The sequence below is a fragment of the Trematomus bernacchii genome, unplaced genomic scaffold, assembly GCF_902827165.1.
Source record: "Trematomus bernacchii unplaced genomic scaffold, fTreBer1.1, whole genome shotgun sequence".
NCBI lineage: Eukaryota > Metazoa > Chordata > Actinopteri > Perciformes > Nototheniidae > Trematomus > Trematomus bernacchii.
Genome location: NW_022987567.1, coordinates 5,377,875 through 5,402,825, shown reverse-complemented (window position 1 = coordinate 5,402,825; position 24,951 = coordinate 5,377,875). Strand labels below are relative to the sequence as shown.

At 40.3% G+C, this 24,951-nt stretch overlaps 1 protein-coding gene across 7 annotated transcripts in view; it reads left to right on the top strand.

Moving 5' to 3' along the window:
- The window catches only part of LOC117478868 (transcription factor 4-like), a 188,287-nt gene that overhangs the window by 123,029 nt on the left and 40,307 nt on the right, over positions 1-24,951 (top strand). For 2 of the 7 annotated variants that reach the window (XM_034125798.1, XM_034125799.1), the window contains exon 1: positions 2,805-3,099. The exons of the other annotated variants lie outside the window; for them this stretch is intronic. In XM_034125798.1, coding sequence (XP_033981689.1) covers positions 3,031-3,099 — 69 coding nt within the window. In that variant the 5' untranslated portion in view covers positions 2,805-3,030. Of the gene's footprint in view, positions 1-2,804; positions 3,100-24,951 lie in introns of those variants that run through there. 7 annotated transcript variants of the gene reach the window in all.

Sequence of the window (24,951 nt, the reverse complement as noted above, 5' to 3'; positions counted from 1 at the left end):
TCACTTATTTTTCCGACATCCCTCTCTCTTTCAGTCAGCGTGATTTTGATTTTCTGCCGTATTTCTAAGGTTTATCCAGTTTTATAAAAAGATAATTTCTTTTCATTTTGGCTACGAAGCTTGTCGTTATTAACTTCTGTCAACCAGCTGATGATGTCATAGTGATGTCATCAGTGTCATCTTGGCAAAATAAGTGAAGCCTGTGTGAGAAACTGGAATTTGGTAGGAGTGGTCATGAAAGGAGGGTGTAATGAAAAGAAACAGTTGCATTATGGGACATGTAGGATCCAGCGTTGTTTGGAGCTTTTGCCAGGAGATTCCCAGAATTCCAGGTGCACAGTGCCAATCGTGAAAACATGGCTGACCTTGACACATTTAAGTAGTTGTTCTTTGTTTCTTTGGATTGTTGGCAACCCTTGACTATATACGTAACCATAATATGTAAACATAGATATGAATATGTTGACCCTGCATGCATCCCACTTTGCATGGGACCATAGCACTAAAAGTACGTCTTTCACATTTGATGCAAATGTTGTATGTACCAGTGTTAGTTGAAAAGAAAATGGTTGAAATTGTTGAGATAATATACATTACTTGTTCGTGTGTCTGGCTACAACTGTAAGTTATTTTTAAAAGTAAGAAAAAGTTGTATATTTCCTAATATTTTTTTGTTGGCATATTTAAGATTTTCTCAAATAACTTTTTACAGAGATAACTTGACTTAATCAATTGACATGCACAACAGGTTTTACTACGATTGTATTCAGGCCTATTAATGTATTTCACTCCAGGCAAATATACTTTACGGAGCCTCTAGGCTAATGGTTTACGATGTTCAACTTGGACTGTTGTGTGACATCAGACAACGGTTTCTTGAAGTATGGGAAGATGGTTTTTCCCCACGTTTATGTAGAAACTCCGACTCTGTGTGGCGTTCAATTGCAGTTTTCTATGCAGAGATTCTGAATTTTCAAGTACAGAGATTTTCCAAACTCAGGTCACAATATCTGTGCCTCATATTTTAAGTTGAACATTGGCTTTTGTGAGTCCTCCAACTTTACAAAGGTACGTTGTTCAATTACTGGAGTACTCCTTCATCCAAATGAGAAGGCCAAAGATGTCCCTAAAACTAAAACAACTACAGTAAGAGAAGCCGAAGTTGAAGCAGGAATTATTCATGTTGACTGTTATTATTTATACGAGATGTATCTTTGTAATCTCCGCACCACCCTTGCTATATAGACAGCTCCAACATTTTCAAAGCTTATTAAAACAACGGTCTAAAATATCCCAATCCTCCCTTGTGTCGGTACACAAACCTGCGTGTCAATCAGACTTACAATAGAGGCTCTGTGGAGTATTAAAGTTTGTCTTTCATTTTCACGGCACCATCTGACCAGTTTGAATTCAACTTTGTGATCATCAGCAAATAAACAGCTGAACAGCTCCTCACACAGAACTGTTGTTTTAACACAATTATATTTAGATAAAAGGCCACGTTACACAGGAGCAGCCAGTTGTCTGTGATTTCAGCAACACTGTGTGCCAGGAGGACACTCACACACACTCACACACTCACACACACTCACACACACTCACACACACACTCTCACAGATCAATACAACTAGGGTATGTATGGCGCCCCCTATTGGCCAGTTTGGGTTTTGAACATGTAGTGCAATGTGTATTAAGAGTCCTCATGACTGCACTTCTGCTTAAGAACTATATATCAAGGCATGAAGTGATATTTGTTGTTTTGGGGTGATATTTAAAAATGAGCTAAATACAGTTTATTTCTGTACAGGAATGTATTTGAATTTTTGTCCATCCATGAGGAGAAATAATTAGCTTTTACTTGACTTTTATAATTTATACGATACATTTTAAATCATAACAAGTGACTTTAGCTTGATTTTTTTACATATGCTTCAGATTAATGTCGTTGGCATTATGCACCCTGTGAGTGAGTGCGTGTGTGTGTGTGTGTGTGTGTGTGTGTGTGTGTGTGTGTGTGTGTGTGTGTGTGTGTGTGTGTGTGTGTGTGTGTGTGTGAAGTGGTTGCTTTGATTGGTTTGGTACACACGATTGATTTTAAAATTCAAAAATACAACCTCTTGACCAAAGCATATTTTGGAGCAAGGAATAAGGGAAGGGAAAAGGTAAGAAGCAGGAGACGGGAGGAAATGAGGAAACAAGGAAATGAGGGGGGAGAATTTGTAAGGAAGAAGGAGATGGAGAGAATGAGGGAGAAGATGGGTAAACACAGGGAAGAGAGTTGGAAATAGGAAATGTGGAATCAAGAGAGCAAGTAGGAAACAAGAGGGTATGAAGGAAACAACAGGAAATAAAGAGGAATGGAGAAAAGGAAAGAAGAAGGGAATAAGGAGACAGGAGATGTGAGGGGATGAAATGGGAGGAAGAAGAGCAAATGAAGGGGGGAATAAGGGAGTAGGAGATGAGAGGGATAGGAGTGGAGAAGGAATTAAGTGAAGAAAGGAGAGAAGAAGAGTAAAAAGGAGGAGAGTGTGTTGAAGGAAGCGATGGAAAAAGTGAATATTCGGCTCAGTTCAAAGGCAGAACTGCAACACCGCGCGAGGAGGGGGGGGATGACTTCCAGATTTTCTGTGGAAAGTTGAAAGAGTGTCGGCGAAACTCTCTTTCCTTATATTTTCCGTGTGAGCGCGTAAAGTGTGTGTGAGGGAGAGAGAGAGGGAGAGAGAGAAGGGGAGGGGCACTCCTCTCTCTCTCTCTCTCCCTACTTTGCATATTCCGCGTGCCTCGGCTCGGCCATATGGGAAAATGCAACTGAAGGAATTGTCGGCGGGGAAAAAAAAAACGCGCATCAGGCAGGAGCACGCGGCGAGAGGAGCGGCGAGAGTTTGCGATCATAACACATCCGAGAAAAAGTTAATAACAGAAGAGGAAGAAGAAAGGTGGAGAAGATAGAAGGGGCGGGGGGAGCGTAATAACAGAGAGAGAGAAAGGGAGAAAGAGAGTTTTTCTTCTGTCTGCGGAGGAGAGGAACGATGTATTGCGCGTACACCATCCCCGGGATGACAGGCAGCTCACTCATGTATTACTACAACGGCAAAGCGGTAAGGAGCACTCCATCTTCCATCTTCTATCATCATCATCCCTTGTTTCTTTTTGTCCTCCTCCGCTAGGGTTTGGGGGAGAGAGAGAGAGGGGGGAGAAAAGAGGAGAGAGAGAGAGACAGTGGGAGTGTGTGAGAGAGAGAGAGGGGAGGTGTGAAGGTGCCTTTTTTTTACGCACCAAACTCAAACAGCGCGGGTCGCCGCCGCGCGTCAAAGCGCGAGAGGACTGTGATTCTGTCGGGGTTTATTTTTGGAAGAGCTGTTGTTTATCGGAGGGAATTAAAGTGTGTGTGTGTTTGTGTGTGTGTGTGGCGGCGAAAGTGACAGTAGCTGCTGCTGAGTGCCGTGGTGCTTTGGATAAATAAGCTGGACAGACTTCTGAAATGTGATGATGAAGGTGTGTGTGGTAACACCTCAGGTATTTGAACTATTGCATAAAAACATTCCTAAATAAAGAAAAAAATACTGTTAAAAAAAGTAATCTGCTTGCAGGTTAATTTTTGTCCTTTTCTTTCACAAATGTCTTTAATTTAACCAATTTAGAAAAATAACAGCCATAGTAATTTATTGATTTGTTGCTCTGATGCAGAAGGACACACCAGTTTGGGGTTGTTGTGTGTTTCATGCAGGGACCTTTGGCTTATTTAAACATTTTTATGTATCCCCTCAAAAAAATATTCTTAGTAGCCTAAAATTATGTTTGCAATATCATTTTTTATTTGCTATTTAGCCATAACCTCGAAAATGCATTTTAGGCAGAGCTGGTAAATAAGTGTCCTTCATTTCATACATAGTATTTAAATTAATGTTCATCAGAAAAATGTAATATTTTGATTTATCTGTCATATTAATTATGTTATTTCTAACCCACTGTAATGCCATTGAATAAAACAAAGGCAGCAAATGGTGAACATGAAGAAGTTTAAGTTCTATAATTAAATATATAGTCTTTTAATTGTACATTTTAATTTAAAAGATGCCAATGAGATCCAAAATGTCTAAAAAATTATGAAATACCACCTGGGTAAAAAAAAAAAAATACATCTGAGAAAGTCATCCAGAGCGAGCAAGCTGTCTGACCTCCTGTGAACCTGTCTGTCTGTCTGCAGAGACCCCCCCCCCCCCCCCCCCCCCCACACACACACACACACACACACACACACACACACACACACACACACACACACACACACACACACACACACACACACACACACACACACACATACACACACACACACACACACACACACACACACACACACACCTGTAAAGCTTGGTCACAGGGTGGAGGTGTTTTAAGAGACGGGGGGAGAAGTGAAGGCTATGAGAAACAGGGTGTAAAGTGAGGCGGGGGGTGAATGGATTTCACAGTTTTTCTCGCCTCAACGCAGGAATGTCTGCGAGTCGCAGGTGTAAATGAAGACGGAAAGCTGGGATTTCCTACAGATCCACCTGTCAGTGAACTGTCTCTCTGCCTTTGTCTCACCTTTGACTCTCAATGTGGCTTCATGGGAGTTTAAGAGAAAGGAAGGAGAAAATAGAGAGGGGAGGACGAAGTGAACATTATGGAATAAGCATTACAAAATATTATGTCAACATTTATTTTGCTTTGTTTTCGAATTAGAAAACATTCTTTGTATTTAAACGTAATACTATTGCTTTCAACTAAGCTATACAGCTGTGTGAAATATGTTAACATAATACATTTAATTTGATTTAAATTAAAGTCAACGTTTCAGATTTTTCAGTGCAGGCTCTCTAATATGATTTATCAATCAGACGCAAAACACTAGCTGTGAATTCATCCTAAAAATGATATATATATATATATATGTTTTAAAACAGCAAGCTAACAATTCATTATTGTCTTTAAATGTACTGTAAGAACAAACGCTAAATAAGAGTGTTTCAAAAATGTCTGCATGGTGCATTTTGTGAAGCATTAACACTCTTCAGTTCTTTATAAATTAGATTGTTTTTATTGGTTTCTAGTGTATATCCTTCTTGAATTATATCTTGTATGCGTTCAGTATCTTAATTGTTGTAGACGTTAAAACGTAGTGATGTTCAGATTTACGTGTTTATACCATTAATCTGTGGTGAGCAGCGCTGTGTGTTCAGATGCTCTGCAGCTGTAAACAGAGCCTCTGTTGTCTGAGCGCTCCAACACTCGCCCTCTGTCCCCCCCCGGCCTCCATCCGGACCCCGAGCGGTGTCCACCACCAGCTCAGAGATCCATGCTTATTTACCTGCTCTCTCCCCGTAGTTTCGGACCCTCTTTCTATCTCTTTGGGCCGGTGTTCTTCGGCAGGCTGATGCCACAGAGCTCTGCGTGGCACCGCTTTGTTCGGCTGCTGGATGGCACAATGTGCCGACGGTCTTGATCTGGTGCCAAGCTCCTTTCCATCTTCACTTTACCCCCCCCCCCCATCCCACCCTGTCTGTCTGTGTCACAGCCTTTTTACGTGCACTGACAGAAACAGAAAACACACATATTCACTGAAAAAACGGAAACATTGACTTTAAGTTTAACCTAATATATTTGTTTTAACTTAATATTATTGCTTTCAACTAAGCTAATACAATGATGTGTAATCTGTTGACAAAATACATTTAATTAAAGTCAACATTTCAGTTTTCTCAGTGTCTAATAAAGTCTTCTTGGGCCTTGTTTTTGTGGCTTTTTGGTGGCCTGGTGCTCTGTGTTTGGTGTGGTCGTGAGTCTGGCTGGTTGGTGTTATTGAGAGAGAAGTGGGGGGGGCGGGTGGAAACTGGGGCGGAGTGGTTGGGTTTGAGAGAAGAGGCAGAAAGGCTCGGACAGATCTGCAGCCGGCAGCAAGCCGCGGCCCAGCGAGACCAAACAGAGAGGAGGCTGAATCGGGGCTTTTAGTTTTTGGGGGGAAAGTGGGGGGGGAGGGGTGGAGAGGAGGAGGGCGAGGGCCGAGGGCCGAGCTCCGGTTAGCTGCTGTCGGCTCGCTAACTTAAGCTCCAGCGGCTTAATGAGGCAGCAGAAAGCTCGGCTAAAACAAAAGGCCTCATTTAAAGCGGGCCCGGCCAGCCGGCCATTGTTATGCTAACGCAGCGTTTGAATATTCAGTAAGTTTTAATTAGGAGGGTCCTGAAGCTGCCTGCCAAAATCTGCAGCCCTCTCTCAGTGAACAGGAAACACACTTTAAACCATCAGATCATTCAGGGCTCGGATATTCAGTGTGTACCCTTTGTTTTTCTGAGACTCATTTTATTTTAATTATTATTTTCTAATTCACATTTTTTTAGGCTAATGAACTCCAGTTTTTTCAAATTAATGCAGAATAAAATAAGTGTTTTTCATATGGATTTTCATGTTCAGTTATAACAATGAATTGCATATTTAAATATATATTTATTATTCCATAAGAAAGAGTATATTATTTTAATTTAAATGTTGGTGCAGTTCAAATCAACCAGTCGTGAAGAGGTCAAAGGTCAAGCTCTCCTAATAATTTAAATCTACTGAAAAAGTATTTGTATTTAAATTGCTAATTTATTTAAGGTTTTATAGATTGAGTGTTTTTTGGTAGAATCCTTTTTCACCATGAACCAAATACACCCTCTAAAAAATGATTAAAGTGTTATTTAATTCCAGTTTAATGACTGCTCAGACGCATGACAACATTTACACATCTAGTAAAAACACCTAAATATCTACAGAGAGAAGCGGTTCTCGCCTGCAGCAGGAAATATGCAAATAGGGTGTATTGACACTGTTGTCTCGGAGAGAGAAGGTGCATGTGTTTGGTGGTCTGATATTATTTCTCCTTTACATCGCCTGTTTAATATGCGAGCATTTAGAGAGAGTGTGTTTTTCACACACTCAAGTGCACTTTGCTCCGTTTATGAGCAGGAAGAAAAACACGTTAAAGGCCAGTTTTCTCTGTGTGTGTGTGTGTGTGTGTGTGTGTGTGTGTGTGTGTGTGTGTGTGTGTGTGTGTGTGTGTGGTGTGTGTGTGTGTGTGTGTGTGTGTGTGTGTGTGTGTGTGTGTGTGTGTGTGTGTGTGTGTGTGTGTGGACATCCTGTGTGCTCAGTAGGCTGGAATTAGAGCACAGCGTGTTATGCAATTATAACTTTATAAATAGACGCATTGTGTGTGTGTGTGTGTGTGTGTGTGTGTGTGTGTGTGTGTGTGTGTGTGTGTGTGTGTTTGCAGGCCTGTATCTCCATCTGCTTGAGTTATTCCGTTTGAACAACAAAATAAAAGCCAAATGTATTGCTTCTTTGTGTATTTGTGTGTACGTGTGTGTGCTCTTGTGTCCCTCCTTTGTGTGCAAGCGCACATTTTGACCCGGTGCTATATGTGTGTGTGTTTCAATACGTACAAATGTGTGTCTGTGTTTCAACACGACGCTCCTACATATTTGTGTTTCTTCATTTTTCTATTATAAATGCTGAAAAATGTACGTCTTTCATCGATGAGTAAGTTTCTCTGTAGAGCAGATTAAAGCACTTCTGTGTTATTTCAGTTTTTAATGTGTATATATTGTGTGTGTGTGTGTGTGTGTGTGTGTGTGTGTGTGTGTGTGTGTGTGTGTGTGTGTGTGTGTGTGTGTGTGTGTGTGTGTGTGTGTGTCCGGTTAAAGCCTGACACACTATTCAGGCTTAAATGTAATCCTCCTGCATCAGATTATCTGACACTGATGCCGCTGATACACACACTGATACACACACTGATACACACACTGATACACACACACACACACACACACACACACACACACACACACACACACACACACACTCCCTCTCACACACACACACACACACACACACACACACACACACACACACACACACACACACACACACACACACACACACACACACACACACTCCCTCTCACACACACACTTTTATTGTAATATTCAGTCACATATCAGTCATTTGTATTATATTTCGGCTCTCCATTACTAATGTATGTCAGGGTAATCAGCATTAGTGATGTCACAGCTGTCACATGTTGGGAACGGAAATGTCAGAGTGGCTGATGGAGAGCTGGTGTGTCGCTGATAATAACGTTATCTTGTTTTATCTCGCATAAAAGGTGGGAGATTACTTGAATTCATCTGTATGTTATTTGTGTATTTTTTACTTGTAGTTTGTAGCTTCATGGGCTAAACGTTTATTTTAATATTATCCTCGATTAATGTATTTATTTAGTGTGGGGTTTTGTTTCAGGGTCAATGTTTGTTGAAACATGGCCATGAGATTTAGATCATGTGTGATGTAATTGGTTATCAGAGGTAAAAAACAAATGTGGGTCTTTCATATTATTTTTTTAACAGGTTTTATGGAGTTTTACGTCGAGAACCTTTATGAAAATACTTACTTTTTTTTATCAATAGACAATTTAATTCAAGAACTATTTACAAATTATGAAAATAATTTTGAATTTACAGTAAAAAACACGAAATGTAATTGATAACATATTCCTGCCTGATATATTTGCTGTCACATTATTTACAGTTCAGACTCTATACTGGCATTGCATAAAATTGACCTTTCCGACCAGCGTTAATGTCCCTGAATGCAACTGGAATTTGTCAAAAAGAGAGATTTAATGATAATATTCAGGTTGTGTATCAGAAACTGCTCACTTTTTCCTTTCTCTGTCTCTATAAACCCTTGGCTTTAATGTCCAAAAACACAGCTGCCAGAGTGATGCATGCATATCAACACACACACACACACACACACACACACACACACACACACACACACACACACACACACACACACACACACACACACACACACAGACACACACACACACACACACACACACACACACACACACACACACAGTCACACGGTGAGTTATGTGTGTGTGTCCCATAAGGGAAGGTGGACTGAGCAGAATAGCTGGCTGGCTTTGTCCAACCTGTCCATGGGAAGAGAGAGACGCTCTTTTGCTTTCAGTTGCAGGTTTGATTCCGTGTGTGTGTGTGTGTGCGTGTGTGTGTGTGTGAGTGCGCCTGCCAGCCCGATCAAACCTCTGAACATCAAGGTCAGCCTGCAGATGGGGACAGGCAGAAGTGGAGGAAGGTTCATGAATGTTGCTGTAGATCCACACACACCATCACAGTGCAGAGGCCTTTCAGCTGATGGTACAGTAACCAGCCGTCTGGCAGCCATATTGGATTTATACAGTCCTACTGGTGCAAGTGAATGTCACCCGCATATTTTTGGGTGAAAAGGCTAATTTCCTTAAAAAAAAAATTCTGTTTGGGAACTGAAAACTGTTTGATAATGTATTGTAAGTTGGCACATTCATTAGCTTGTTAGACAATGGATGTGGTTTAAGCTAATGGTAGCTAACACACAAAGTATGTTATGACACTAAATCAAATTACCCATTTTGTATTAAACTTAATGGAATGTGTAGCATGGGCAATTAAAGAACTTTGCATTTTGTATCTGCGGATTGGACTGTTTTGGTAACATGGCTAATTTCCTTCCTTTTTTCAGTTTTGCAACTGGTTATTGATAACTGATAAAACTGTCGACATAAGGTCTGGCTAGTTAGCACATCGGATTAGCTTGTTGGACTATGTTTGTGATCAAAGCCAATGCTAACATACCCTGCTAAGTACTTTATATGGGAGAAATAATGTCTGGTTTTAATGAAACTTAATGAAAGTTTGTACAAGGGGCAGATGAAGAACTTTGAATGTTGTGGCGGATTTGCAGATTGGGGGTTTTTGTTGACAAGGCTAATATTGGACGAGATGATGTCTTGTTAGTTGGCACATCTGAATAGCTTGTTGGATAATGGATCGATAAAGCTAATGCTAGCTAGCCCACCAAAGAGGTTATTAACAAAAAACTAAAGCATATAAAGAACCCTAGATGTTTTTAAAAGATTCAAATCACTTAATAATTGACATATACCATATTGTTTAATCAGATATGTGTTATATTTGTTACCTGAGGCTAGTACAAGTTAATGCTCAAGTTAGCTATAGCTTGTATGATAAAATCCACCCATACATTTTCATATGTCAATACATGTTCAATATAATAAAAGGCTAAAGTTCACAATAATTGAGAGGCTGAGCTTTGCGTTATTTGTTGAAGAGGTTGAGTAATTTGGACCCCTTGGAATAAGCAAGCTTTGGTGTTAGTTAATAATCCAATGAATGTGCTTCTGTCATGCTTGACTTTGACATTAGGAAGGCCATAAATCAACATTCTACGTTGTGGATGCTCACGATTACACTACTGTTACTCAATTTAGCTACATTAGCTTGTGGGATAATAACTTTTAAAGAAAATGATTTATGTAACTTAAAACTCTTGATGCTCAGAAGGAAGTGTTTGCAGCTCAGTCAGGATTAAGTCAGTGCTTTGCTTTGAGTTTTACTCACACTGCTTCATTTTCATAAAGCATAACAAACCCCCCTGCTGGGGTTTTATGTCCCGTACTGTTGTAAAACAGTCTGTGCTACATTATTACTCCAGCTCTTATATCTGTGTGCTGTGATTGTGTGTCCTACATGGTTCTTGTGTGTTTAGGAGAATGTTGGTTTCTCCGACAGACTCTCACTGCTGTACTGTCGGTGGTGATTGTCATTGGCCGATTTTCTGTATTCTGTGTGTGTGCTAAAGCCTATTCTCATATACTAAGCAGAAGCTTGACAGCAAAAGAAAAGCTTAAGTAACTTGAACGTTTCTGGCGAGAGAATAAAGAAAAGTTGTGTATATGTGTGTGTTAAATGTGTGTGACACCATTTTAAACTGGCTGACACACTTGTTCAAAGTGGAACCCCCCTACACACACACATAAAACCTAAGTATTCATTATCAAAGTGGAAAATGGGGCTGTTGTCATTTCGCTGGGCACTTGTGTGTGTGTGTGTTTGTGTATTTTAGTGGGTCAGTCATGCTGTGGTGAGCTGTTAGGGAGGCTGCATGGACTCGCTGATTAACACCGGACAGCTGTCACACTCTAAACAACAACAAGACAACAAAACTGCCACACAATGCAGCACAGTGGAGCGGGATGGCAGCTAGAGGTGTGTTTGAGCTCAGGCTGCTAAAACACACACACACACACACACGCTCTGTTAGTAGTTTAGCTTCAGTGGCACTGGCAGTTTATGTAAGGATCGTACCATTCTGTGCTCAGTCAGAGAGGTGGATAAGGTGTTTTTGATGCTGGTTAAATGTAGGGCTGCACAATTTAGAGAAACAAAACAAATTGTGATTATTCTAACACATATTGCAATTACGATTTTAGACATTAGAGGGAATGATCCTTTTGTTGAATCATTATTCACTTCTCTGCAGAACAGCTCTTCATTCCCAATTATATTTCCACATGTTTGTCCTTTACGAAATACTGAGATTGTGCAACCCTAGCTAAACGCTGCCTTCAGGTGTGTGCACTTCAAAGTCAGTAATGTGGCATTCAGTGGACATTTTCTAGAGATTTGTTTTAATAATATCAAGGCATATTACACTGCTATTACCTGCAGAGTTGAACCTGCAGTATGAGTGCCTCATTCCATGTTAGACTGACTGACAGTGTATGAATGAAATAAGGAAAAACAAACTATTTTTATTTTTGAAAAACAAGTGATACATTTCTTTGTGTGAAGTGGGCCAGTATCTGTCGAGAATAGGCCATCACACACACACACACACACACACACACACACACACACACACACACACACACACACACACACACACACACACACACATGTACACACAGATTCCCGGTGTGCCACTCTAATGGGACCATTGGTCTGAGTCCCATTTTGTCCTGCACTGCCATGCTGCATGCAAATAGGTCACACACACACACACACACACACACACACACACACACACACACACACACACACACACACACACACACACACACACACACACACAGACTAACATGCAGTTTGGAGCTCCATCCTGCTGTTACTGTGTTAATGTTCGTGACTATTTCTTTTCTGTATGGACAATGTAGAGATACGGGTGAAAGAGAGGAATTTCAATGAGAAGATGAAGCTTTTTAAAACTTAAAACACACATGATATCAACCTTTCTTATCGGGCCCTATGAAAGGCAAGGCAAGGCAAGGCAAGGCAAGGCAAGGCAAGGCAAGGCAAGGCAAGGCAAGGCAAGGCAAGGCAAGGCAAGTTTATTTATATAGCACCTTTCAACACAAGGCAATTCAAAGTGCTTTACAAAAATGGAAGACATAATGAAAATGGCATTTAAAATCAGTCATTAAAAAGAAAAGATAATAAAATAAACATTAAAGTCATTACATTTTTTCTATATTATTATTATTATTATGTTATATCCGTTCTGAATTATGTGTGTCACAATTCAAGCCCATATTGTCATCAGTGTTGGTGGATAAATACAATTTCAGTTGAATAAGAAAATATTTAAAATATATGGAATGAATACCAATATATTTGATGTAACACAATATTGCACTATTTTCTATCCAGAATTTACTACACTACTGTTATAAAACAAATATACCACACTTAGTGACCAGGTCCCATGTGTGCAAGGCTTCCATGTTTGTAAATTGCATCCACATTTGGCGATTTCCAAAACCTCCCGTGTTTTACAGTCGACCACATTTTTATTATGAAATTCTGTATTTTGATCTGTGTTTTGCTCGTTGTGAAATCACAAAGCCCTTTCTTCATATCTATCTATGAAAAGCTTGTACATGTGATCAGAAATCTGGTCAACATGACGCTGTCTGTTTTCACTCTCTATCCAACTAGATTTCATTTATGCTGCTGTTTGTACTCAAATGCATCTCCAGCCAGCAGCATCACCACACTTTCTCACACACACACACACACACACACACACACACACACACACACACACACCCACACATACACACACACACACACACACACACCCACACATACACACACACACACACACACACACACACACACACACACACACACACACACACACACACACACACACACACACACACATCAATAGACATGATGAATGATGCTTCCCAGCTTCCACTTGGTGCCCATTCAAAATAGGGTGGCTATACCTGGTCTTAGAAGAAAGAATACAAAGGAAAGACAGAAAAAGAGGAAGAAAGAAAGACTGAGTCAAAGACAACAAAGTGAAATAAAGGAACGACATAAAGAAAGAACAAACAGAAATAGTCCTGCAACTCCGCAGTGCTGAAGTAATCAGCTCTTTGATCTCTCTCCTTTATTATTCCAGTGTGGGCCAAATAATGTAGTCCTGATTGTGTTGCTGGCAACCAGCGAGCTTCCATATGTTCGCTATTAGAGGCTCTTACAGCCTCTTACTGCGTCCCACACTGCTGCTCGAAAACGGATTCTTCTTCTGTGGTGGTTCTTGCGGGGTCACAGGTTCAGGCTGAGACGGGGAATTAATATCTGATTTATTTGATTACTGTCAGTACTTGTGATCTGAAGAGTTGTGCTGAGATAATGGAATAATAGATAAGGGAAAGCAGTCCAAGTATGATTTTTAAATGCTGTTTGTTGCACCACGTGGTTGGTTGTGGTTTCGAGGGGATGTAATATAATTGGCGAGTGCCACCATAGGTGCTCAATACCTTTTAGGAATCAACTGCAATCTGCAAAGTCTTGACATTCCTTCAGTCAAACATTTTTTTGAGCCTTTTTGTACCTATACTATTTGTCTGGTTTTGCCCGTAGTCTATCACCACAAGCATTTGATAGGCATTAGCAGACGTTTGATTGGCCCACAACCCTAGAAGCTACAACCAATTCAGTCTGTGGTGAAGGCTTATCACAGAGTTGGCATTTCAGCGTGCCAAATGGCCACCAGGGCTTTCAAAAGTATAGCTAATAGTTCACACTTGTGACGGAAACACATTATTTGTGTTTTGTGTTAAAGGAGAGAAATACATTGGTGCCATTCTATAGGACTGAAAGCTTCCATTCACATGATAGGTATTGGATGAACCAAAAAAAAGTTATGGAATAAAGTACTCTTGGTTTTTGTACCACGTTAAGGGTATTGGTACTGGGAATGTACCTTTTCAAATGAAATCCAGCCCAATTAATATTTGGCTATCACTGAAGCCCATGACAGTCCTGTTCTTTAGAGGAAATGTCAAAGGTCTATCCTCTGAGGACCAAACTGTACATTTGTACGTTTGCCATTGGTAAGACACCAAAAATAGCTCAATCATCGGTAGGTGGCATGTCCTGTCCACCATTGTAGTTGTATGTTTTCTGTTTTCATACATTCATTATTTTCTGGTCATAGGCAGACGGATGAAAAAGGGTATTATATAGAGGTATTGTATTGAGTCAATTCACACAGGAGGCCCATACTTTAATCCCTATTAACATTTTTGATGGATCACAAGACTGAACGGGATCGGAATCAGATGTTGAGAGGATCTGTCCGCCCCTTTTGAACCGGTTTAGGTTGGCTTGATTTACACTGTCAGGCTCTTGGAACAACCTCTGAAGCTGTAACATATCTGGAGAGTTAATGGCATCAAGTGCTCTGCATCCTCTGGCTTCTATTTACTGATGTAACGTTGCTCTTTTCCCCGAAAATATTTTGAACATCAGCTTGAGTTTGACTCTCAGTGAATTTGAACTGCGATCAAACAGAAGTAAAGTGTTTTAAACTGGTGCACTGTGATTAAGCTTTGCAGAAAATGGATGCACAAATTTAGATCAGATGATAAAAACAGCTTTCCTGCTGATCGACTGTGTCCCATCTGTAGGACACTGAGGGTTCGGTTTGCATTTGTTGTTTCATTGTTTTCCATCATTTTTCTTTTCATGCTTTTGGCCACTTTGATTCGATTTTAAAGTATGTTGTCGTTAAAAGTCTTTGCGTGACATTCCAAGTAAATGTCCATGCAGAAAAAAGTACTTCACTTCCATGATTCTTTAAAGGGGACCTATCATGCAAAATGCACTTTGTGATGTCTTTTATACATAAATATGTGTACCCGGTGTGTCGGGGAACTCACACAGCATCAGAAAATAAAACCATCTCTCTTTTCCTCCGTACCCAAATCTTTTAAAAACGGGTGTACAACGAGCGGATACAGATTTCCATCCGAACTGACGTGTCCATCCGTGGTGACGTCGGCGGACCCACAGAAAGTTGCTATCAGAAACAATGCCTGACGTGTTTTGGACGTCTTTGTTTACATTAGCAAGCCTCGCTAACACTCAGAGCTAACCTGTACTGAAGAGCACATGTATTTTTAAAAAGCAGGAAATAAAAAAAAGAACTCGCCTGGTGATAAACCTGCAAGAGAAAAAGCATTTGAGCTCCATACTATTTCAGAAATAATCCTTGTCGTGGTTTAAACAGGATGGCGTTTTATCACAACCGAATTTAACTTTATCTCCGGTATAATTCTGATCAGGCATTAGCTCCGCCTCCTCTTATTTATTTTTTTCAAGCTAAGGACCCAAAATCTGCATTTCTCTAACAGGGCTGCAAAAGAGGGGTTTGAGCAGTATGAGGGATGGCTACAATGATCTGTTTGGTATTTTGGAAAAAAAACTTCACAGACATGTTTTATATAGGTATGGCCCTACAATATATTTTTCAAATATAGCATGATAGGTCCACTTTAAGCAAAAGCATGCTCAGTTAGGGTTAGGACTAGGGTTAGGGTTAGGATCTCTGCAGGTTTCTGTCATCAAAATCATATCAATCAATAGCTCTCAACTGTATACACATTTAATAGAAACACATTTCCAATCACTCAATATGCTCCACTCAGTGTTTCATGCAGTTCTCAGCTTCATACAACCTTGTCTGTCAACAACAACAAACTGAGCTGAAATACCTTCAAATATCATCTAGATAAACATGGTAGGAAGATGGTATAAAGAGATCTGATGATGTAACGGCGCGGCCAGATCTGTCTAATGGCTGCACCGCCTCTCTCAACAGGAAGAGGTCAAGGGGTTAAAATCCCTGCAAGCCAAAATGAGGAAGATAAGGATTAAGTGTGTTAATGTATGCGTTTAATGTTTTAAACCCCTCTCTTTAAATGTGGCTGTACTCCGCTTTTACTGGAAAACAATAATGAAAAAATGTGTATTTTTACTGATTTTAAAGCTGACTCTGAGCCGGACATGTTATTATGTGACTGATTAAAACTGACAATGGCTCTGACCCCAAAACCAAACATTAGTGGCTGTACAGTAGCTTGCTCAGTTATTTTTATATGACAATGCTTAAAAAGCTCATACAAAAAACGTGTTACATACCATTTAGTATTACATCATAGGATTTATATTTGCCTTTGCATACATTTTTGAATGATATTTGAAAAATAATTCATAGCTATGACTTTCTGATAAATCTGATAATTCTGATGATATCTAATGATATTTTTTATTCCAAAACACTGCAATTTGGTACTATCCAATTAAGTTAAGTTTTGTTTTGCGTTATACATTTTAAAAGCATCTTTTAATTTTAAATGTTAAGTTTTATTAAAATGTAAACTTTTTCGGATAAATTACAGTTTGGTTTTAAGATCTTTTTAGTTTTATAATATAATAAATCATGTTGTATAATGTTATCAGATAAATCCAGTGAAGAAATTATATGTAGCTTAAAGCATATGGCATGAATAGTCACTCACTTCCGGTGGCGGCCATCTTAGTATTTGGGGTTTTGTTTTGTTTTGGCGCGTGTACGGGATGCTCTGGTTGCTACGTTACGTTGCTGTGGTGATTGAGACCCGGCCGCCCGTCGCCAGCTTGCATTGCCTTGGAAACGGGTTAACTGTGACCCAGCCTCCAACCGGCAGCAGTGCTCGCTGCTCCCCACTCTCCGTCTGCACCCTCTTCAATAATTAACATGACACGGCAGCCATCTTAGCTTTTGGCTCGGTTTAGGTGCCTGCCGGCGTGTTGCCTTAGCAACGGGGTCCCTGCGACCCAGCATTGTGTTGACGTCGGCCGTGTTGTACGGCTTCAACTTTCTGAGTCCTACAAATCTGAATCAAATGCCACGGCAGCCATCTTAGACCAGGGGGTATATGGTGAATACATGCAAGACCCATCCTACCTACTAACATCATATTTCACCACAAAACAGTCAGACTTGTTGACAATGTAAACTTCCAAAGGCTTATTTGTCTTCTCTTTCCCCCCATCTGTCAGTGTTTTACAGCAGAGTTACTTGTTTACTGCAGCTCACCGGGCCGGATGCCCTGTGTGTATCCAAGGTGACGCTAACGTGTTCGGCTCATGACCTTCATCATGACTGTATGTGTCATCAGTTTAATTTATTTACACAGTGATTATTTATTTATGAAGCTTCATTTGGGAGAACAGGTTGAGTGTGGACGACCGCCAAGTTGCAAAAGATCAAACAGAAAAGGTCCATACATTTTTTACGGAATAAAATATAACTGCCTAACCATTCATTTATACAGATGTATATATATACTTTATTATATCTTGTGATCAAAATGTAGGAGTCATTTTTAAATCAGATAAATAAAAACAGAAATGACAAAAAATAATCTTTTAAAACTATCACTGTTTTGCTATTTGAAAAGTTAAAAAAACCATTTCTAAATATCTATCCAACATTTTTAAACGTCCAAGATGTGTGCGAGGAGTTTACTCATACACACACACACACGCCTCCTACACTCTTGTTCTCACCCTGACAGCTTGGCTGCCGCAGAGAGCAGAGGTCTCATTGGCCGTGTGCCCTGCAACGGGTGTTTTGATTGGCTGTCGGGCCGGCTGCCACCATGCCATCTGAGAGAACACGTTTGTAACTGTGTGTGTGTGTGACGAGTGTGTGTGTCATGGCGGCAACAAACAACCAATCATAATGCTCGCCGCTCTCCTTATCTACCTCTCATTGTGATTTTGTTGGGCATTCTTTTCCTCTTCTACATCTTTTTCACATGATGAATACCAGCAGGTGATTTTTCTTTGGATTTATTTGCCTTTGTAGTTATAAATCCTGGCTCTGGTTCTTAGAACAGTGGCTCACAAACTGGGGGTCGTAGTCCTCAAAGAGGTCACGAGGGCCCAAGATGAAGGCAAAAATACTTTCTTCTTACTTCTTTTTTTTATGTGAACGATTAAATGGATGCCTTTGAAATCGGTCTTATCAATCAGTCTGGAAAGGACGTTGGTTGAACTGCTCAAACAGCTAAGTAAGCATTGCTTTGTTTATTGTGGACCCACTGGATTGCCAATTTTTTTCTGTAGATGTTTTAATACCTCATCAAAGAAGATAATGTTTTCAGTTTGGCATGATGGTTTCCTTATCTGTTTTTGAGCAGGCTAACGGAAAATTGATTTTTATGAAACTTAGTGGAAGGGTGTAGCATGGACCAAGGAAGAACCCATAACATGATCCAAATCACTAACAGATACTTCTATTACTTTTCACCTATAGAAACAATGACCTTGTAATCCCCAGTAAACTACACAGGAAAAGTCAAATATGTGCTGATTCACTTGTTAGATTTGCTAGATTTTCAAAAATTGGAAGACATGATCAGGGTTCAAGGGTCAGTTCTCTGTAAGTCATTGTTTGCAATTCAAATCAGGGTGGAACTGGATTATTTATCACCTGATATTTGGACTGTTAAAGGCAAAAGATGACATCCAAATAAAAGGCCAGATAAGGTATTTGTCTAGAACAACATAGAAGCGTTCTCTATCCTTTCCATCTGCAGGGCAACATTGCACGCTTGTCCACTCAAAGTTCAAAATAATTTCAACTTTAACCTTGCCGTCAATCTTTCGGTGTGCAACCAAGTCTATAGCGCCCTTGAGCAAAACAGTAATGGGTAATGTAGAAATTCCACGATCTTCATAAATACAGTGGATTCATTTTGTCGGACAGTCTGTGTGTGTGAATCTTTGACGGGCTCCCACACAAATATTCTCTCTCTCTGTCGCACTGAAAGTTTGAGAGTCTTGTTAATTACTACATCAATTTATTATTTATAAAAGCACTTAATGAGCTGTCAGACAGCCAACTGGCTCAACACCAACTCTTTACCTCTGCCGGGTGTTTTCTCTTGTCGCCTCTCTTCTTCTTGTCTAACTTCCTGTTGTCTCCTGCTACAAAGAACAATCTTTCTTACTCTCTTTATTTATTTATCAGTCGCTTTCAGTGCATGGTGTAGGTTCGAATTAGTGATCAACCCAGCCTCTGGTTTTCCATTGTGTCTTTGCAATACCCTGAATCTTCATCAGCTGCAGGTGTTTAAACCTTTGACCTCAAACATCACAACACAACGAAAGTGGCAGAAGGAAAAGGTACACAACTCTCCTTTGGGACACACATTATTTTGTGTGTGTACTCCTCAGTTTCAAGAACAATAGGAAAAGACATATTGGATAAAAAGATTGTTTGTGTATAAAAATCTTTAGATCCAGATTTGTCAATGTGCTTGCATATTTGTGTGTTTACGAGTGTGTTTCGAAGATAACGCTCGGGTCAACTCCAATTTCCATATCTTTGAGCTCAAAAACAACAATATTCAAGCAGAAATCCTAAAAAACCGACAACTATTTCATTTTCTGAATACAAACTGTATCTTGAAGGAAGTAGAAAACGAAATATTGGATATTGTTGTTTTGCTGCATTTAGCATTGGTTGCTAATTTTGTTGACCCAAAACATCTGTTCCTAAGTCATTTGTTTTGTTGATGTAAATTAGAATAAAGAACATTGAAAAAGTCCTTAGGATCAAGTTGTAAGGAGCTTTTTGTGCTTGCTCATAACCAGTCCTCACTGTGTTGTTTTTTTGTGTGTTTTCCCGCGTATTTGCCTATTCGCCGTGTCAGGAGTGACTCTGTTGGGGCGGTTCTCTCGCTAACGATCGCTGGCAGTAGGCAGCATGTGGCAGTAATGAAATCAAAGGATATTGGTGAAAAGGAGAAGGGGGGGTGGTGGAATGGTGACTTTGCCAGAAGAAGCTTTTAAAAAAAAAGTGCTGGTGGTTGAAAGGAAAATGGGAGGCTAATAAAACGAGTGTGGAAGAGACTCGTAAAGAGCCGTCACCTGTGGAGAAATGTTTTTGTTCTCTGGCCTGAAAACCTGCACACAATCACAATTACACACCCACACACACGTATCACACACACTACGTGGACACACACTTGTGACGGTTCTCACGTGTGTCGACACACACCGCCTTGTTACTCACTTGCACAGATGGGGAAAGCATACAGACACACACACACACACTGAGACACATTGAGGTGGGAATCTGCATGAACACATGTATCGTTTAAAATAGATTTGGAATAATAATAGCTTTTTCTATAAGTTCAATAGGGGCAGATACATGTATTATTTATATTATTTTGTATATTATATATAAAAGCAACAATGTCAGAAAATTAAGTTTGAATCGTAAGGAAAAAAATCTACTTTTTCTTTGATTTACAATTAATTTGACTTACAATATTGAAATGACTTACAGTTATTGATCCCTCAGTTCTCTGAAAAGCTGCAGTGCGATTCATTATTTCCTTCCTCTGATGGGTATTTCTCCTCACAGACAGACAGACACACACACACACACACACACACACACACACACATACACACACACACACACACACACACACACACACACACACACATATACACACACACACACACATGCACTAACTCAGTCCCAGACCTCTGGCTATTTCCTGTGTCAGGGGGGATATTATGTAGCCACATTATGTCCACTATGAGCCTCCATATTCCTCCATCACTGAATTTATCCTGTGTGTGTGTGTGTATGTGTGTGATGAGAACAGCCTACTCAATTTCCTGGGAAAGGAGATATAAAAGGCTGCGATACCACACACACACACACACACACACACACACACACACACACACACACACACACACACACACACACACACACACACACACAGGGCCACACTGTTATATAATTTCTCTCCACACACTTGAATTCTGGTTCTAAGTAGAAGTCCTTCTTGGTCCCTCTAAATTGACCAGGTCATAGCAAAGTGTGTGTTGTTGCTCCTTGCTTGTTTTAGGTTCAGATGAGTCGAAACAGTCTGTGAAAATATCTTTCTGTTGGTTCTTAAAATGCTCAAATAAGAAGCCAGAAAGCCCAGTGTTGCCATTTACTCACAGCCTGGCTCCTGACGTTTGCTTTTGCCCCCACCTTCTCTGACTTGTGAGGTCATGGCAGAAAAATGGCAAATAAGAACGAGATGGACATAGTTCTAAAGGTTTTTATAGTGCCAGTACAGAAATGCAGCTTTGATCAACTACTACTTCCTGTAAATCGGCAAACATGCTGAAGGATTTAAGTGAATGCAAAAAACTCCGCCTGATTATCATGTTCAGAACAATAAATATTCCCAAGTGAAATAAATGAAAGTGGGATTAATGGAGAGCTCAAGGGAAAGAAAATAAAACTCAAATTAGTGCAATTATGGGAAATGAACCATGAAGATACAAACTCAGAAAAGCAAGTTCATTATATTTTATTAAACCAAACCATGTTAAGTGCTTTATAGATTTTATTACATATTTTCTATATTATTTTTATTTTGTATTTAATGGAATGGAACTTAATTTAATTGTATTTATTACGTATCTTAAATGTGTTGTTAGTCATCTAATGGAATGGACAGAACATGTTCAATTCTGACCAGCTGATGAGTTTAGCTTAATATACACACACACACTACTCACACAATGTGTTGTTAGCACACTCACACACACACTCTGCTCTGAGATACATGTGAAGGCCCTACAGTTCCTCGTGTCATTAGTGGTGAGGGAGAGCGCTGCCTTCACTGGCTGTCTGACTCTTTGATGTTTTTGCTCCTGGCGAGGCCAGACGCCATCTTGAATTCATTTAGCGGCCGCAGAGTAAACACTAACTCAACTGCTCCGTCTGCTTCTTCTTCTCTGGTTTTTCTGCTTCTTTGCTTTACTTTGTTTTCCTGATTTGTTTATTGGTCTTTTTAATTTGCAGTTTCACTTTCTGCCTTCAGTTTTTCTTCAATTCTATTTTTGATTCATTTGTATTGTCGTTTTAAATAATGAATACACAGTCTGCTGCCGGAGAGAGGAGGAGATGAAACAGGAGAGTAGGTAACGAGAGAAGAGGAGGGAAGGGAACAGGAGAGGAGGAAGCAAGGTGGAAAAAGGAAAGGAAAGGAGGATACATGTGAGGAAGAATTGAATCAGAAGAGGGAAGTAGACAATTACAGGCAAGGAAGTAGGAAGGAGGTAAGGATAGTAGAGAATGAGCCAGGAAGAAGAGAAGGAGAGAGGAAATGAGAGGAGAGAATGGAAGAAAAAAGGAAGTAATAGGAAAGGAAAGAAAGACACATTGGAGGAAAAATGGAAAAAAAAAGCAGAGGAGACAACAGGAGAGGAGACAAGTAAAGCAGGAGAGGAGGTAGGAGGTGAAAAAGGAAAAGAGAAGGAAACAACAGGAGAGAAGTAAAGAGCAAAAGAAGAGGAAACAAGACAGGTGAGGAGATGAGGAAAGAAACGGGAGGAGAGGATACAATAAGAGGGGGGAGAGGAGGAAGGAGGTGAGTTGAGGAGGAACGAGAAGAGGTGGAAATAAAAAAAAGTGGATGTATTAATGAATCAGTCGTTAAAAATAATTGTAATCTTAATTTGATGAATGAGAGCAAGAGCATCACAAACAGGTGTGTGTGTGTGTGTGTGTGTGTGTGTGTGTGTGTGTGTGTGTGTGTGTGTGTGTGTGTGTGTGTGTGTGTGTGTGTGTGTGTGAGCGGGTGTGAGAAAGTCATGAATGGCCTTTTTCCTCGAAGTATTCCACACACACACACACACACACACACACACACACACACAGACACACACACACACACACACACTCTTGTTCACTCACACACTGGGGCCAATTTCTCTTTTTCCTGTTCTCACTTACACACTCCTCATTTTTTCGGTCACACACACTTCTAATGGCGAAAAATTCACAGCCACTCACATGTGTCACACACCTCTCCCTCGCTCTTTGTCCGGCCCCCCAGTGTTTTCTGTCTGAGTAACTCGACCCCCCTTCAGTCACAGGTGCACCATGCTAACACACACACACATACACACACACACACATTCACATACACACACACACACATGCTGAGTCCACTTGTCTTCACATAGGGGGCTCTAATCAAGCCACAGGAAGCATGAGCTCCACAGGGAGTTTGGTGTGTGTGTGTGTGTGTCTGTGCGAGTGTGTTTGTGTGTGTGTGTGTGTGTTCCGTCACAAGTGAGTTGAAGAATGTGTTTCGGTCCATGAATCTCACTGTGACTGTGTGAAGGCTCTGGATGTTTTCAATTACTCACGGGTGTTTTTGCAAATGTGTGTGTGTGTGTGTGTGTGTGTGTGTGTGTGTGTGTGTGTGTGTGTGTGTGTGTGTGTGTGTGTGTGTGTGTGTGTGTGTGTGTGTGTGTGTGTGTGTGTGTGTGTGTGTGTGTGTGTGTGTGTGTGTGTGTGTGTGTGTGTGTGTGTTTTTGCTGTCTTTACATGAAATCTGCATTTCCATCATCACTTTCTAACACTTCTTATCCCCTCGTCTGTCTGTGTTTTTATTAATTATTCCTGTTTTTAATTATTTTATAATAATTAATTTATTGCAGTCATGCTGTTTTTTACTTCTTAATTAAGTTTTTAATTTATTTATTTGTTATTTTTAATTTATTCTTTTCCAGTTTTTAATTTCTCTTTTTTTTTTTTTTTACTAACTTTTTTAAATACAAAATTATCTTAATTTCATAATTTTTCTCTCCCTCCTTTCTTAATACCAAATGTGTCTATATTTAACAATTTCTGATATTTCTATATGCCTTAAATTATCATTTTCTTTCCCTCCACTTACTTCTTCTTCTCCTTCTCCATTCGTCTCTCTGCACTGCATCGTATGGATTCAATTAGGCGGCCATGCTCCAAACTGTGTGTGTGTACATCTGCTTCACATTAGTGCAATTGCAGGTTGGTAGAATAAAGGGCTCGGCTCAGAGGTGGTGGGTGGGATTTCCTTCCGCTTTCTCACACACACACACACACACACACACACACACACACACACACACACACACACACACACACACACACACACACACACACACACACACACACACACACTCAGTTTTTTTTTTTTTCCTCCATGTGTTTTGAATCAGGAACATAATTAACCTTCAGAGGATTCCGAGGCCGCGGCTCAGATCTCCGCTATAAAAATACATCTAAAAAAACTGAAAAACCCCCGAAATATGTTTGATCCGTCTGCGGCGCGTTTGATTCTCGTTCCCACATCTGCCCCCGGCTCTGAGCGCGGCGGCATGAGTGGGGAGCGGAGATGAAAAGTGCGTCTACAGGTGGAGAGAGGTGGAGGACAGGACGGATACAGTGGATGAATAGAGCTTTATATCATAACAGAAAAAGCAGCAAATCCTCCCTTTTGACGAACCAAATGTTTGCATACGATGAGTTTCATCCTACTCTTTGCTGGTCGTGGTGTTAGACTGTTTGTGTGAAGGTGCATTAAGAAGAAAGTGAAAGCAACATGTTGGAAATGAGAAAGGCAGAGGACAAAAAGGAGGGAGGAGGAGAGAGAAATTGGACAGGCACAGGTGCAGCTGAGTGTGTGTGTGTGTGTGTGTGTGTGTGTGTGTGTGTGTGTGTGTGTGTGTGTGTGTGTGTGTGTGTGTGTGTGTGTGTGTGTGTGTGTGTGTGTGTGTGTGTGTGTGTGTGTGTGTGTGTGTGTGTGTGTGTGTGTGTGTGTGTGTGTGTCTGTCAAGAGGTTTCGTGACTGCTCCTTTGAGTGT